At 41.9% G+C, this 17,596-nt stretch overlaps 1 protein-coding gene across 1 annotated transcript in view; it reads right to left on the minus strand.

The window, feature by feature from the left end:
- Positions 1-9,438: 9,438 nt before the first annotated feature.
- Positions 9,439-17,596, minus strand: part of mrrf (mitochondrial ribosome recycling factor) — a 15,866-nt gene continuing 7,708 nt past the window's right edge. Inside the window, exons 4-7 of the mRNA XM_010775040.1 lie at positions 16,162-16,280; positions 12,188-12,279; positions 10,455-10,614; positions 9,439-10,148 (exon numbers count right to left, since the gene is read on the minus strand). Coding sequence (XP_010773342.1) covers positions 10,071-10,148; positions 10,455-10,614; positions 12,188-12,279; positions 16,162-16,280 — 449 coding nt within the window. The 3' untranslated portion in view covers positions 9,439-10,070. The remainder of the gene's footprint in view (positions 10,149-10,454; positions 10,615-12,187; positions 12,280-16,161; positions 16,281-17,596) is intronic.

The raw sequence follows: 17,596 nt of genomic DNA on the forward strand, positions 1-17,596 counted from the left end.
TGAGTTCCTCGATCACTTGATAAAGCACACTAAGTGCACTCCTGACCATCCCATGCTGCTAATCCTGGATAATCTGAGAGCTCACATCTCACTCAAGGCAGTGGAGAAAGCAAAGAGTAATGGTATTGTTCTGCTCACCCTCCCACCCCACACATCCCATCGCTTGCAGCCTCTCGACGTGACGGTGTATGGCCCGTTCAAGACCCTATACAGCCGAGCTCTTGATGGGTGGATGAGATCTAACCCTGGCAAAACAGTCTCCATCTATCAGATTGCAGGATTTGTGAACGAGGCCTTCTTGTCAGCAGTGACACCACGCAATATCACCTCTGGCTTCAAGTCCACTGGGATCTTCCCATATAACAGAGATATTTTCCCTGAGGAGGCGTTTGCACCATCCATGGTGTCAGACCGGCCAAACCCTGAGCTGCGGCCTGCATCCACTGGTCCATCCACTTCAGATGATCCGGATGGTCCACGGCCTGCAGATGATCCACCCCCTGCAGATGAACCACCTGCTGCAGATGCTATTCCACTCGCTGATGCTATTCCATCCACTTTGCATGGTCCACATGGATGTGCCTCGCCAGCTGTCTCACGACCTGGATATGTGTCTCCTCAGGAAATCATACCACTTCCAAAATGTCCCCCCAGAGGACAAACAAAACGAAAGCGTGTGAAGACAGCCATTTTAACAGATACTCCAGAGAAGCAAATCATAGAACAGGCTTATGAAGAGAGACAAAAGAAACTGGCAGGGAAAAAGCAAAATAGCAAAGAAAAGGGAAAACCGAAAAAGAAGGCACCCAAGAAGAAAATCATAGATAGCAGCTCGGAGGAGAGTGATGACCCTGTCCCATTTGAGGATGATTTTGAGAGCTCTGAAGATGAGAGGAGTGACCCCGGAAACAAAGATCTGTCCGTGGGTGACTTCGTCCTCGTCAACTTTGCCACAAAACACCGAAGTATCCGTTATGTTGGCATGGTTGAGAAGGTTGAGGGGGACGAAATACTAACCCAATTCCTCAGAAAAATCCAGGGAAACAACAGAGAGTGGGAGACACCCACGTTTGCTATGAAAAAAAAGGATGTGGCACATGTTCCTAAAGGTGATGTGGTGAAGAAGCTGCCTCAACCTAATAGGCCTGGAGGAACAACACGGAGAGAGCAACTCTTCACCTTTCCCTGTAACCTTCAGGGCTGGAATGTAGAGTAGGCCTTGTTTAAATATGCGGCTGATGTTCATATCATATCGTGTTCTAATCTAACTGGTTAAATGGTTAATTGAATGTTTATTGAAGCACTTTGAAATATATTATGTTGTATTTGACTTTGTTTGGAGTTACTTTGTTTTAAAAATGTGCTAAATTGACCAATCCCCATGATTATGTTGCGCATCCGACATTAGTTTTGGAATGTGTGGTTGTCAATCTATCTGTCAGGATTCTAACTGTTACAACATGTGTTGTTTTGGTAGTTTAAAAGTGGAAAAGGTAAGTGGTTCACTTTACCCCCTTGATTTCTCTAGTCTGTCTCAGTTCACCCCTTAGCTGGGGTAAAGTGAGACACAAGACCACTTTTTAAAAAACAATCATATTTTCACTGCCCTTTGTCCTGAAGACATTCTGATCATTTCCAGTGCTAGGAAACATCCTGAATTAATGGGAAATGTGTAAATCTTACTGATATATCATTTTAGCTCGCCTACAGGAGAGCAAATGTAAAAAATGTCTCACATTACCCCGCTCTCCCTTAATATGTTAACAGTGTTATCAGAAATGAGCAGGGGTCAATGTTTCTGCTTATTAAACCTTTTATATTAAAATGGTGCAGAGAAAGCAGAAGAGTGACAAAGCCAAAGTGTGGCTGACGTGCCTTGAGTAATAGTATTGTGAAAAGAGCTAAAGTATCTCCAGTTAATTCATGTGTAACTAACTGACTCAACAACTGCAACTGTGAAAACTGTAGGCAGGGTGGATATGGAGGCAGCAGAAGAGTTTTTGTTCATCTTTTTGGACCTTCCAGATGTTTGCAATCTCTCTGCGTACAAGGAAGCAGCAATCTGTTCAATCACAGGCTTCATTGTGAAACAAGTTGAAAAAGGGGGCAACCAGCATGCCTTGACCACAAGCAATGACCTCAGATGACTTGGTGCAAAGATGACTGAGGACAGGGGCCATCACCAGGCATTACTGCAGTTTGTCAAGCTACAGAACTATGCTCCCTGCAGCTTAAAAAGACCAAGGAGGGGAAAAGGAAGAGGAACACAACAGCAGCCAATTGACCCCAGGTTCCTTCTGACTGGCTTGAGTCTTTTCCCGCAGCTGCACATGCATGATGTGATAAATGTTTGTTTCATGTGGAACCTATATGCTGCAGGTCTCCCTTGAAAAAGAGATCTATGATCTCAATGGGACCAATCTCGTTAAATAAAGGTTTGAAATGAAATGAAATGAGATAAAGCTAACCATGTCCCTGTTCTGGTGAAGATGGTTTCTGTTTGGGAATGCAAAATGTGATTAAATCGTATAGCATGGTAGAAGAAAGGTAAAATCAGAGAAAGCATGGTGTGGAAAAATACTTAAATCTTTAATCAATACTAAACTATTTTGATGGAGAATAAGAAAAAAAGGTTGTTGTCCATTGAGTGCATGTTTATGTTTGTGGTTGGATTTCAAACCTGCAAAGATATAACATAGTTTTGTCAGTAGGTTTTTGTGTTTAATATCTGGTGTCTTTTCTTATAAATGTGTGTGTAGTTGAATATATATATGAATAAAAAGTTATATGTTTTAAGTCAGTATTGATCACAGCGATCTCTTATAAGCCTACTAAGGTGAGTGTTTGAAAAATAAAAATATGAAATTAAAGTAAGTTTAATAAACTGCAACTGGTGTAAATGGCACAGGGTATGGATGATTAGTAAGTAGTTAACGTTAAGTTTATTTTTGTTCTTGTTTAATATCATCAAACCCTATTTCTGAACAGTACAACATGTAGTGTTTCATCGCTGCATAGTTTCACTAGATGGTGCCATCCTCCTTTTGATGCAGGCTCAGTGTGAGAGCTGTGCATGGTTTCTGATGTCTGCTGATTATGAATCATCAAGAAATTATGTTAACTAATGCAGAATTAAAGGGTCATAGAAAAAAAACATTACATGCAAAAAAATCTTTTTGATGGAGTCTTATGACAAAGATCTAGGTTAGGGTAAACTGAGTCAACTGTGTCACTCCTTTATATATTTTCACTATCTATGCGTTTTTTATAGAAGTCTTTGCTATCTTCTTGCAATTATCTGCGTGTGCTTGCCTTAATATTCATGTATCTGACTCTTTTACTGGAGTGTCTTTCACAAAAGACCGTAGCAGCATTTGACAGCTTTCAACTTTCCCTTTTCCTCCTCTGCTTGATGATATTTTATTTTGGGACTGAGAAAAATGTATTTATTGGCCATTTTGTGCCAAACATACAACTGCTTCTTCCAGATGTCCAGGATATTCTCATCATACATTAAATCGGAGAAACAAATGCTATCCCTGAAACGTCACCCCCAAACATAGATGCTGCTATACCCCATCCCAACACGCACGCGCACACAGATTAAGAGTTAACCCCATCAAAAACGACGGTCTCCTACATGCGCGGCCCCCTTTTCATTTCCTCCTTTAACCCCCCAGACCAAAGAGGCGGTTTCCTCATTTGGTAATTAATATTCTAGGGAAGAGGAGAGCATCAGGAAACAATTATTCAATAATGTAGGAGGCACGCTGTGTCTACACATAAACACACATGCACAAGCACATATACATCACTATGATCGACTCCTCTAAAGATCAAGTTTCTCTCATACATGAAACACAACTGGAGTAAATGTTATGGATGTTCTGGGTGGAGGGTGAGATCTTCTAATGTCAGCTTTTACGCAGCCATAAAAGAGTGACCTTTTAGAGTTTGTTAAGCTGACGCAACAGGTGATAGTTGTGCATTCAGTCCTTCAATGCCTTTATCAAACTAAGTAAATAACCATGATATGTTCCACCAGGGTGGGTATAAGACTAGTTTTAGAAGAAAACCGTTTTTAAAATTGTATAAAACGGTAAGGACAGGGATTGTAAATGAAAACGCCAAAAATATTGTTGAGATTATAGACAAAGGGCAAGATATGAGAGGACACATTCTTAAATATGAAATAATATCCCATGACATAAAAGAGCACAAGACATCCTTTAACAACTTTTCCATCTTAACTGCTGTAACTGTTAAAATGCAGATATGACATGAGATGATTATACATGAGACCCCTGTTGATATGATATATAGTATATTATATATGGAAAACACTTCAAAACATCTTCTTGTTATACGCAACATTGTGCTCCCTAAATTATATGAATATTTTTGTGATAGAGAAATTAAAAAGTGTACAGATAGATGTGCATAAGGAGTGAAATGGAAATCAATTTCATTCCATGCTAAATCAGGACCACTATAGATGTCTAAGTGGCTTTGTGGTTAGATTTGGCAGATTATTCACAACTTTAATCACCACTAGATCTCACTAATAATATAGGTGTCAAAATAATGCCAGTTAAAGACATAGACAAAAAACAGATTTTTCTTTCTTTACCACAGATAGAGTACTGTAAAGTGGCGGGGCATATGTGCATGGTGGTGTGTGGATTCAAGCCAAAGGATGCCACAGTTGGGTTATCACTGAAGTCTTACACACGAGGAAAGTCTGCATCCATATAGTCTCCGCTGGCTCTGACCTAGTCTGTCTGGTAATTGGGATCAGATGAGTGGCAGCAAAAGCGAGGCGACCTGGGTTTTCCGGGACCCACACTAACCTGGAAGCATTTATTTTATGGAAAAGATGTTTAGTTAAAGTGCAGAGCTGCAGCCCAGCCCCTCTAATGACTCTCCAGCTCTCTTGCCCAGGCCTGGAGACAGAGCCCTGTGATGGATACGACTGGTGAAACGGGGGCACACACACACACACACACACACACACACACACACACACACACACACACACACACACACACACACACACACACACACACACACACACACACGCTTCCATCACCGTGCACCGTGATGGATATGACTGGTGAAAGCTCTGAACACTGTTTCCTGAGTCCTTCACTTCCTTCCTCCCAGGCCTCGGTCGGCCAAGCTGAGCCGCGTTTCACTAGACTCGAGCCGGATTGGATTGCAGATTAACTGACTTCCTGTCCAATCCGTTGGCTGCGTTCATCTGCTTTCCAAACGGTCACTTTTATTTATGAGCAAGCGGTGACGTTATTGAGGATGAATGAGTCTCTTCAGGATTAATGAGATCCTGGGGGGGCGTTGTGGATTTACTGAGAAACAATGTTTTTTAAGAAGTGTATTGTGGAAACAATTTGGGGAAGAATATTTAAATGTTTTCCCAAATAATGACTCAATGTAAAAATAGCAAAGGAGAGGTGTGTCTTGTGCACGCATGCTTCTCCTTTCATTTAACAGCTTTCATCCGTATGTGAAGTTCTTTCTGGACTACAGCACATCACAGCTGGATTTTCTTAAACTTGGTTATTTGCTGTAGGATTAGCTGAAGTAAATCCTCCATTTCCTTTAAAAAAAAAAAGAAGAAAACAGGTGGCATGTGGATATATTTGAGTACAGATGCACTTAGTAGAATAATTGTTCTTGATTCTAGTGTCTTATTCTGCATTAATAAAACTCCCTTGGATGTGTTGGAAACTTATCGACATAATGCCTATACAATAACATATTTTTAAATAACTTAAACTGTCTGAAAACACGACATATGGCCTGAATTAAAAAAAAAATACTTGAAACTTTTGCAGGGACAGAATGATTTATTCCTCGTTGTTGTATCCTAATCAACCCAGCTCTAATTTCACTTCTTGAAGCAAAGATACTAGACATTTTCTACTAACTATTGCAACGTGCAAAATTGACAGCAAAAGGAAAGTATTTTTGGGGGAAATATTGTCCATGTAGGCTACTGATAATATATTAAATCATTTTTATCAATATAAAAAAAAAAGTACGTCATACCCTTCTGTATTTTCTTTCTTTTCTTGGCTGAGAACTTCAGTATTTTTTTAAAGGTTTTGGAAGAAGAAATATATTTTTTAAATTGGGTCCATTATCATTCCCTCCACTATCTCATCACTACAGGGATCCAACACACTCCAACCCACACCTCTCACCCTCCTCCCTCCTTCTCTCTTTCTCCCTCTCTCCCGCTGGCAGCCCTTGATTACACTTGTCTCCTGGGGGAAGGTTTAAACTCCTCAGAGATAGTAATATCGAGGGCACTACTGGCTAGTCACTTCAGATCAGGGCGGGGGGAGGAAATGGCGACGGACATAAAGCTAAATATATAATTCCTCCCATGCCGGTAATCACGATGTCCAGACGATTCGAAATGACAGTTTAACCACTTTAGACTGAGGAACGCTTTGTTCAGATTGGAGAAGCAGGAGGTGTGTGTTGGAGCGTCTGGTTGGTCCCTACGACGTTTGGGGAGCCTCCTCGTGAGTACAGAGGCTATCAAAAGGGGCCCGTGTGGTCCTTCCTAAATCAGGGGAGAAAGAGCGCATGTTCCTCTGAGTTAAAATGGCTCGCAGACTAGACAGGAGCAATTCTGCCAATGACTGACATGCCAAGAGCTCCGGAAGGAAACACTCTCACCGCCCGGTATTAGTTTACCTGATTATTAGGATATCCAGCTTCCTCCTAAAATGGCCGGCCATTTCCCTGTTAGAGGCAGTAAGAGCACCCACCTGGATTAGCCCCTAAACGTGGTTGGCATTACACCAGGCGCAACAAGGCCGCATGCCACACAGCTCAACCAATTACATCTATAAATATTAATAGGCTAATCTGCACATATTCTTTTCCTGTGAGCCTGTTGCTACATCCCTGAAAGGGTCAGAGACACTCTTACGAACATCAAATCCATTACTTTTTTTTTTCTTCAATTTGCATATGCAGAGATTTTTTCGCTCAAGACAGGCTCTCTCAATGTCCTCCCCCCCCTGTCCCCCAATCATCACATCACAAGAGGAGAGTGCATTCTGTATTCACGCTCTGATTGGATCCTTGATGAGATCTTCAGGGTGGCTTCACACACTCGGACGCTCTTTACACTCCAGAGGTGATGAGAAGAGGAAGAGAGGGAGAAAAAGACAGAATAAGAGGTGTGTGTGTGTACGTGTGTGCGATCTGTCCTATTCTGTCTACTTGAGTGGTGGGGTCTGTCCCCGCCCAGCTCCGGGGGCTCCTCGGCGGTTCAGCTGCTGCAGGAGCGCCGTAGCTCGATGTGTAATCACAGTCACAGAGAGAAGAAGAGGAATCATATACATTCATTATTTTTGGTCTATTGTGCACACGGCAGCTATACAATATAATGTAGGTCATTTTGGGAAACTACACCATTGTATCGAGCTCCTCTGAAAATATATGAATAATGCAGTACAGAAATCTGCATGAAAAGTGGAGATATTGAGAGGTAGAACAATGCTAAGAGGGGAAGAATGAAGTTAGAGAGGACTGAAATAGACACTCGAGGCATTTTGATTCTTTTTTCCAATGAGTTGAAATTGTACTCTTCCGTATCTGTATTTGTGTGTTCTAAAAAAATAAGGGGAAGAAATTGGATTCAGTAAGTGCTCTGCAAAGCACTACTTACTAATATTCCCATTGGGGATTTAAAACAAGACTATTGTAAAAATAAATAACAGATTCTTCGTCTTACAAATAAAAACTGGAATTCATAAGAACTGAAACGGACCCCTGCCCAATTGAGTACACCCCGGGGGTTTTGCTGCTTGAGCCATGTTTGGTGTGATGACTATTAGCTTACCGAGGCTAATGTTAGCAAACCTGAATAAAGCTGACATTACTGAGTTCACTGATTTATGAACCTTCTCTACTTGTCCTACTGTTACATTACAATTTACCCTTCACCATTATCCTGTTAAAATCACCTTTTGGCAAAAGTTTAAATAGTCTTGCTTGTTTTTATTTAATAAAACAATTGAAATGTGTGGTTGATATTTCTTCATGGCCTGGTTTTGTTCTATTAAAATTTCTGTCACGCAAAAATGAATGATACTTTTTGTAGAAATAGAGCTTTATAAAGAGCATCTTGGGATTAAAAGCTATAGATTTAAAATGTGTTAGTGGTTATCTTTGCTGAAATAAACCCGGGAATGAACAGAACACTTTCAAATCCAGGGTGTACTGAACCAATTCAGACTTGTATATTTTGGTGAGGAATCGCCAAAAGACACACCACGAGTACAAAGAAGAAGCTCTATTGCGCGCGCACACACACACACACACACACACACACACACACACACACACACACACACACACACACACACACACACACACACACACCAAAGGCGGTGCTAGTAGTAGTAAACATTTGAAAAAACGGGGGGTAATTCACTTGATAAATGTCAACCAAAATGAAGCTATCAGCTGAAAGCAATTTCCTCGTGCTTGCCTGTGTTCTGCGCCAGGGACTTGGGAGTTTTTCACCCCTCCATCGATCATGAAGCTCTGTTTTAGGCCAAGGTACACAATGCCCTCAAATTGCAGACATATGGACCCAGAATCTCCGCAAAAAACCTGCCATTTCCACCCCACCACTCCTCTGTCCCAACACAGCCACTCCTCTGCTAAACTCTTGTTTATCCAACGACTCCGGCCCATTTAGGCCATTACAGCAAGGCCATTCAGGGAGACAAATAAAGAAGACAAATCTAATAAAAGTACAATCTGTAGCTAACACCAAATATTACAAAAAACACCATGAAATCTGCATAGTCATATTTTATCCATTTATTTCATCCATTAAGAAGACGCCAAACAGCATTCTGATTCAGATTTAATTAGTAGCGTGCAATGTCGCCCCACTGTAATCAACAAACCACCGAGTGGTTGTAAGAGCAAGTGTGTGAGGAAACTCTTAAAATGAAACCTGTCTGCCATGTGGGCTGCCTGCGACCAGTAGCAGAGGAAGCAAAACAAACCATGATAAAGACGAAGACACGGACCACATAATAGTGTGGAAAAGCTTCTAGCTGGTGTAAACAGCGGAGGGATGAAAGCAGAGCCGTGTGTGTTGCTGTAGGCTTCTCATTCATACATTTCTTGTTACCCATGCACTTTGAAAAACGGCAACTCCTGAAAGTGGCTTTAAAAGTGCAGCTTCTTAAAAAGGACAAAGAGGTCCAAGTGGACAACATTAAAGTTTGTTTTCCTAATGGACAATTGTGGTGCCAGCAGCCAGGGTCTGGAGCTCTGTACACAGGAAAAGTCCATTATCACTCTGACTAATGGAGGAGGGGGCGACTTCAAACCAAAAGTGGAGAAAAAGAAAAGAAAACAAAAGAGAGAAACATGACGCACATGGTACAAAGTAGATTTTATTTAATGGAGCCCATCAATAATGTTACTTTTCCGACGTTATTGTCGGTTGAGTAGCCGTATTATCAATCCTAGACGATGGCAGAAATTAAAGTTGTTGTTTCTCTCAAGTTTATTTTTGAACCGACTTTGAATCAATGTGAAACAAATGTTTGGCAACATGCTAATCATATCCTGCGTCTCTGGAACAAACCGTCTCTCCCCTTTTCTCTCGCTCTTGCCACCAAGACAAAGCCGCAACCAGTTTACATTCAGACGGGTGCGCTTGTTTTATGTAAACAGACGGCCCTTGTGGCAAAGAGTTTGATTAGGAGGAGGCCCGCAAATCCCATTAAAAGTCCATTCGTCCCTCGTCGGTGTTTGTTTGAAGACGGGAAGAGTAACAAGGGAGGAGGGATGTGACCGGCAGTCTGTCGTTGTTGTATCCGTACCAATTTCTGTTTGTGCACTGACGGTTAAACCCAGATATCCCATAGCAGCGATGTATCTCCCCAATGCTAGTGAGTGTATTATTAACCAGATAGGAATGGCATATTTCCCCTCTTACATGAGTCCATTTGAAGTTCAGCTATAACCAAAATAACCAAAATAAGACCTTTTAATCGTCAAAGTCAGCCTAGCAGCTCCTTGGTCTTGGCTGCAAGCTGTTTGTCGATGTCCAACGCCATGTTGTCCGCCATCTGCTGGATCTGTCAAGGAAGAGGAGGGAAAGATGAAAAAAATACACATACACCTCCCTCTATTGTATGTCTGGTAAACGGACAACATTATATAGCTGAAATAAGACAGAATATGACTGGGCTTATGATGAATGAACTATTTCAACTCTTGGGACTGCATTAGCAATTTCAGGTCTTCAGGCTCCAATTATCAGAGGTTTTGAAAATCATCTCTTGCATCCAACAACTCAACCTTCCTTAAAATATCCCTTCTCAGTCTGATCTATCGATTTAACCATGTGTATTAGAACTGCTGTCCTTCTCCATATCTCTTACCTGTTTCTCCACAAGACGTAAGGTGTCCTCCGATTGTGCATCCTTGGTCTTTTTGACTTGTGTGACAGCGTTAGATCGCACCTTCCTCAGTGAGTCTTTAGCCTTGTTGCCGAACTGTTTTGCCAGCTTGGCGAGGTTCTCCCTGTGTTCTCGTGTTACTCTACAGGGAAGGGAGGACATGAGAGAAAAGAACAAATAGTAAGACAGAAGTTGACATACATAGTTTTTTCCAAGCAAGGGTTAAAACGGAGAGTTATGCAAGTAAGTTTAGCTCAATGGATGTCGGTGGGTTAAAGTAGCAGCTACTCTTTAAAGCAAGGTTATACACTGTACCAAATGATGATATTAGCTAATGACTATGATATTTAGCTTTCAGTGTTGGAGAAAGTGTATTTTCCTACTTTTAAGAGGAATTGCTACAGGAATACGATATAAACAAGATGCCTTTAAACTACACACAGAGACCTAAAAAGAAACGGTTAGTCAGACTCTTTTTAAACACAGAAAACCACATAATAACAAATGCATTATGTCAAATAATAACAACCTTACTTACTACTTAATGTTAAGGGCATGTAAGCATGAGGTCTAATTATTTCAGTTCTGACCCGTGAGTCCATCTCACAGTGACTTGCTGAGGGACTCAGACCGGAGCTAAGACGCTCGTCATCCCGACAACTTTGTATTCACTTTGCATTCGTTAATCACTCAGAAAATCATACTTCCCATTTCACTCTCCCTCTTTGTCTTTAATTGGCTTTTTTCTCGTTGTTTTTGCCTCGGGGACTATTTGCAAACAATCCAAGTGTGGTGTCTATTTACCACAAACAATACGGCCTAATTACTGATTCCAGGGCCAATCAAGGAGCGCCTTCTCTTTGGAAATGCAAATGTGGGCTTGGAGCGTGCCGAGACTGATTGCAGGGGGAACGCAGCCTGACTCTTGTGTCCCTCCTCTGCCAGACTAACACCTGCTGCTCCACGCGTGCACACACACATGCACCCAAATGCACATAAGTTCAGATTGGCATTTATACATGTATGCTTACATGCACATGGGCAGATATGTAAAAAACAAAAAATGATAAACACACAAAGTAGTTTAGTGAGTGAGCGACGGATAGTTTTTCGTAAGGTTGTTTGACTTGGCAGAGAGAAAGAGTGACCCGGCCCTCACATCAACACACTCGGGGTCTTTATACATCTACAAACCAAAGTCAATAAATCTGTCAGTTACAGGGGTTCATTAATGGGGGGACTTTCAAAAGCATGAAAGAGACTAACTGTAAGGTTGTGGTCTAGGATTTGCATCATGTATTGATATTCTTTTGAGTTATTGGTATCTTATTTAGTTACATTTATAAAATGTAAAATGCATTGCAATTCTACTCAATTCCAAAATGTAGTTTTGCCATATCAAATAATCTTGGCCTCCTTAAGAGGATCCATGAAATACCATTTTATAAATGGATTACTTGATTTATCAGATCCCCTAATTTGTTTCATGGTAAATACTTAAGTTAAGTGTATAAAAGTGGGAGTGGGGAAAAAGAGGGATAACAAAAGAAAGGGAAAAGGAGTAAGGAAAGGAATGAAAAGAAAGAAAGTGCAGAAAGCAGGAAAGCGATTCTGCCCTTGGGGGGGGGTTGTGTGTGTGTGTGTGTGTGTGTGTGTGTGTGTGTGTGTGTGTGTGTGTGTGTGTGTGTGTGTGTGTGTTTTAGGAAGAGACTCACTTGGGAACGGGCACCTTGATGATTGTCCCGTCCACCTCTGGGTTAAGGTTCATGCTACTCTCTCTCAGGGCACGGGCAGCGGCAGCTGTAGCCTGGGGCAAACACGACATAAAGATCAGAAACACACACAGACACACACAGACACAGATATATGAATGTGTGCTTGCTGGTGTGAATGGAAAAGCAGCGCTACAACTGCAGGTAGTGGCCAGGCTCCAGCTGGCAACTATTAAGGTGTGGTGGGTTGTATGTTATGTGTGTGTTTGGGTGGGGTGTGTGTGTGTCAGGGGAAGCCGATGCAGTGTGGAAGTGCCTTGGGCCACTGTCAGCGCTCGGCCCTCTGGGACAGGACTGAGAGGTTGCAGGGCAAGGGGGTGACCCACAGTGACCTCACAGGACTGTCTGCGGGTGTTTGTGTATGATACATGGATACACACACACAAACACACATGTGCTTTTGAGTTTGTGTGAACACATTTCAAGTATTTTCAAAAATAAAATCATCTTATTGCTTTTAATGGTTATTATATTGAGGTGAGCACATGAATATTTAAATTCACTTAAACTAACATTTAAAAACACTTTTATTGTATTGTGTTCAGATTTAGCATGAGGCTACGTCTACCATCTACTGGACATTTACAGTACCAATACAGTGGGTGGCAGAAAATGTCACTCATCTGTTAGAATAAAATGGCAACAAATATTTCTCGAACATCTGTTTTATTTTGAAAGGATGAAACAATTTAATGGGAGATGAAAAGAAGAGAACTTTGTGTTTTGTTAGGGAACAAGTGATCTAGCGTCAATTTGGATACTAGGCAGAGATGACATTGATATCTCAACCCATAACAGGATCAGACAATTACATGTTAAGAGGTTCTGTTGGTCTACAGTCACACAATACTTAAATAGTAAAGTGGCTTCTTTGGAATTCTATTTTAAAGTATTTTTATATTTTGTTGGCAGGCATGCAGACCAGCAGGCAGAGGAACAAGCTTGCATGTTACTCTGGTGAATATTAAAACAGTCTTAACATATGCGAAACATCAAAACTTGATCCAACATATGCAGCACAATCCTTTAGTCCAGCAAATACTACATATTAACCCGAGAGCCAAACACAGTGCACACAGACAAGGCAGAGGAAGCCAAATCCTTTGAATTACTGAAACAAAGTCACACTCTTCGCACCAGTTCTGCAACCACATGACAATTCCCATAGCTGATCATTACAAAGTGTGCCAATGCGAGGAAAAAGCACATCATTTGTTTTTTTTCTACTCTGTTTCTAACCTACTCTCCATTTTTGACAGCTCCTTCTGGCCTTCTCCGCTGGGGAAAAAAAAATGGCAGTGAGATTAAAGGAATTTATTTGCGCACATTAAATTAATTCATGTGGTTTCTTTTCCTTTGTCAAATTCATCCGGAGCGCAGGCCTCTGGTTGCGCTCTTTGAGTGTGGGGTGATAGATTCAGCCCCTACCTATGTTTGATCGTTCTCAGCATCGAATTCATCACCGTTTCCTCTCTCCCGACGACCACTCCGGTGGTTACGGAAAACCGAGGGGAATTTCTGTGTAAAGGCCGTGCAGGTTCTGGTTAATATGCTCGAGAGGAAGAGAAATTACACTGAAGTTTCACATCAAACGCTTGACAGCCCGCTTCAAAGCAAAGAGGCGAGCGGGGAGGAATGTGTGCGAGAGTCTGCGTGTGTGCGTGTAAAATAAAAAGTCCTGAAGAAAACGATTTATGAACGAAGTGGTGGGATGCTTTAACATGCAAACTCTTCCAAAAACACACAAACCAAATTGGATCTTGATCTAAGCCTGCTGGTAGTTGTTGTTAGTTCCACCATGCCCTCCCTGGCTGCTCTTAATGAATGAATGGAAAACAATGCGAGGGCCTCTGGAGTGCCTGGTAATGGATAGGCATCATTATAAGCCTATTAGCTCTGGGTACTGAGGACTCACCTCTGTGTGGGACATGGGCAGCGCAGGGCATGACATTGTATCGTGTGCATGCATGAGTGTGTCTGCCGGTGTGTGTGTGTGGTCTACGGTTGGAGTTCCTGGAAAGAAAATAGACTCCCAGCAAGACCGTTCAGGCTGAAGAGTAGATTTCCAGATAAATGCTTGGATTTGCATGTTTTGTGATGCCGCTACAACACAGAACAAACAGGTGTAACCACACCTTTCAGATTCACAAAAGGTGACCGGTAGAAAAATAGAAGCTGGTGGAATATGGTTGCAAGAACTTGTTTTTTATTTATAACAGACAGGTGGTTCTCCAAAATAACAAACTGCCTTTGAAAGTCATCGAAGCTTAAAGAAACGGTTTTAAACAGCAACAGATCATGTCGGTTTTACTTCCCTTAGAATGTAAATCTGTTATTGCCTCCACAGAGTATTTTATGTTGCTATTTTGTGTTTTTAGCCATGTAGGGCTGGCAATGCCGGGCGGTCGGACTCTTTGGTTCAGACTTGAAATATCCTAACAATCTTCATTCCAACCGTGAGTTGCATGCCATTAAATTTGCATTCATGCTCCAGTTAGGATGAATTGTACCAAACATAATGTTAGCATGCCAATGTGCAGAGCTAAGATAGCTGTCATGATAAAAACATTATACCGGTTTAACATCAGGATGCTAGCATTGTCTTCATGCTAACATTAGCAGTTAGATAAAAGAACAGCATCACAGCGCAGCTACCTGGGCAGTAGACCCTTTTAAATCAGCTTTTATTGTAATGTATTTTCATACTTGCACTTAACTGTATGAATTTACTTTATTTTTGTAATCATAACTGTGGGGGAAACCTCTGGAGAGTCAGGACTCAAAGAGACACGAGGAGAGCTGGAGCTTTGATGGCAAACACTGACGGTTTATTTGGAGCTTCGGCCGGAGGATTCACAAGAGTTGACCACACGGTTGAGATGCCACAATCAATTCTGAAGAACCCTCCTGTAGTTCCAGGTTTTAACTTCGGAGTGTAATAATCAACATTCTTCAATAGATAGACTAAACAGCTGAGGACACTGAATCACATTTGTTGTCGCTTATGGCTCTGGGTCATCTACACCCCCCGAGAAGGATGTGTTCCAGGTGTCCCACAACAATAAATATCTCTCGCCGAGAGTTGCCCGGCCATAAACTGGTAACAACAACAACTTGTTAGGGCAGCCCCTCCTTATGGGAGATAACGGCTGATCAAGGTTGGTCAGCTGCATCAGAGGGCAAAAGGTAAACATGTAGGGCGAAATTATTCTCTGACAATAACTATCGGCTGGTTTGTCAGAGTGACATTTTGTACTTGCAAGCTTCACTTGTAATTAGCATTCATTATTCTCATTCATCTAAACATATATAAATAAGACCTTAGAGAACTAAATCTTTATTCATGACTTTTTGGGGATATATGATTCAGTCTTGTGTAACTGCTAAAAAAGCACATTAACATTTGCCAGGACACCAGAAGGTCTTAAAATGCAAGACGCCCCCTCTGACTAGCAGTGTTGTATGATCTAAAACGGAAAAGAGGGAAAGAAAAAGGAGTAGAAAAAAGAAAATAATCCATTCCTTCCTAACCTGGGGGTAAAATGAGGTCATTTCCTATTCTGTGAAAACTCACACACAGACAGAACCACATCCCAGTGCGCGCACACACACAGTTTGGGTTCATGCTGCTATCTTTCACCGCGGAACAAAGGCCTCCTCGAGTGATCAATCAATTAGCATCTGAGACACAGTTGGAGAGAGAGCGGCCGCTCAGGTTTCATTTGTACAGAACTGAGGGCTTCTAGAGTTCTGCTCTGGCTTACTTTTCCTTCTGCAAAGGCCATCTATCTGTCTTTCGGATCTTTGTCGGATTATTTTTATAAAGCTTTTAGTTACAGCGTGCTAGTCTGCGTGAGACAAACACATACGTCGAGGAAGAATCTGTACGTGTGTGTTTGTGTGTGTGATCGTCTTACCTCTGGAAAGCTGCTCATGTTGACCATAATGAGCTGAGGGGATTTCATGGAGACCTGTCCCAGCTGGTTGAGAGGGAACTTGCCATCTTGTGTCGTCACCACAATGTGATCCAGAGCTCCTAAACAAAAGCACATACAAATAATTGTTAATTTACCTAATTGTATTAAAGGTCACATGTCTTGCTTTTCCGGTTATTACCCGTCCCCTTGTGTGTTATGTAGCTTTTTCTGCATGTAAACGGTCTGCAGAGTCACAAACCCTCAAAGTACACCCTGTAGCGAGTAAAACTCTAACACAGAAAAGACCTGTCTATGCTGCCCCAGAACGCCTCGTTGGAGATTTTTATTTTTCCATTTTTTTTTCTTCCTGGGTACAGTGACGTGCCCATACCCAAATGGACCAATTGGTGCAAATGGACCAATCCGTGGAGCTCCTCACACACACACACTCTCTCTCAGCGGCGAAACTGTGACGCACTGGGGGGGGGTGCTAGTGGAGCCTCGCAGCGGCGAAAATGTGGCGCACTTACACTGTAGGTGCGCCACATTTGGGGGTGCGGGTGCTAGTGGAGCCTCGCAGATGGGGGTGCTGCAGCCCCCTCAGCACCCCCCCTTCCCGCGTCCATGGTGCACAGGCTGAGTTCAGGCTGAGTTTCGCGATGTCCCGCTGTCTCGCAGACGGTTATGGCTAAAAAAGGATCCGTCTTGTGTAAAACTCTTGCGAGAGTTTGCAAGTCACGTGGCTGAATGTTTACGTTTGGCAGGCAGCCTTTCAGCAAATGATGGTGAGAAGCTAAACCCTCTATTAATTATGTCAATGACAGGGAGTGTGATTGTTGAAATAGGGTGTTAGCGGTCTTGCTATTCAAAGAAGAATGACAACACTGTAGATCACCAACACTATGGTTTATTTTGTATTCACAGGCAAGACAATGGCAAGTCAACGTTGTCGCAGTAAAAGTCCCAAGATAGCTCCTGGTGCAATAAAAGGTTCCCTTTCAGTGTTTTACTATTATCCTCAGTGCTTGAATTGGAATAAAAAAGGTGCCAGTACTCTAAATCAGCAACAAGTATTTGGCACAAAGTCATAGTATATCCTATAATGCTGGTGGGTTTATCTCTTTACTGTATATTTTAGAAAGGCTCACTGTACTTAAACAAAATGACTCAGGGTGCATCTGAGATTAGAGGGGGTGCAGTGGTAAAGTGCTATTTTTATAAGTGGGGAGTGGACCTGACACCCTCTAGTCTANGCTGTATGAGAAACCAATGTTATTTCGGAACATTGAACAATGTAAATCTATTCTAGTAGACCTCAACAATGGAATTATGATCAGTAGAAAGGGCCATGTCATGGGACCTTTAAATATATTGACATTCAAGGCATTTCGTTGCAAGGTACAACACAGACACCCTGATTTTGTGTGACTAATCT

Source organism: Notothenia coriiceps, unplaced genomic scaffold, assembly GCF_000735185.1.
Source record: "Notothenia coriiceps isolate Sejong01 unplaced genomic scaffold, NC01 NC01_scaffold00015183, whole genome shotgun sequence".
Taxonomy (NCBI): Eukaryota; Metazoa; Chordata; class Actinopteri; order Perciformes; family Nototheniidae; genus Notothenia; species Notothenia coriiceps.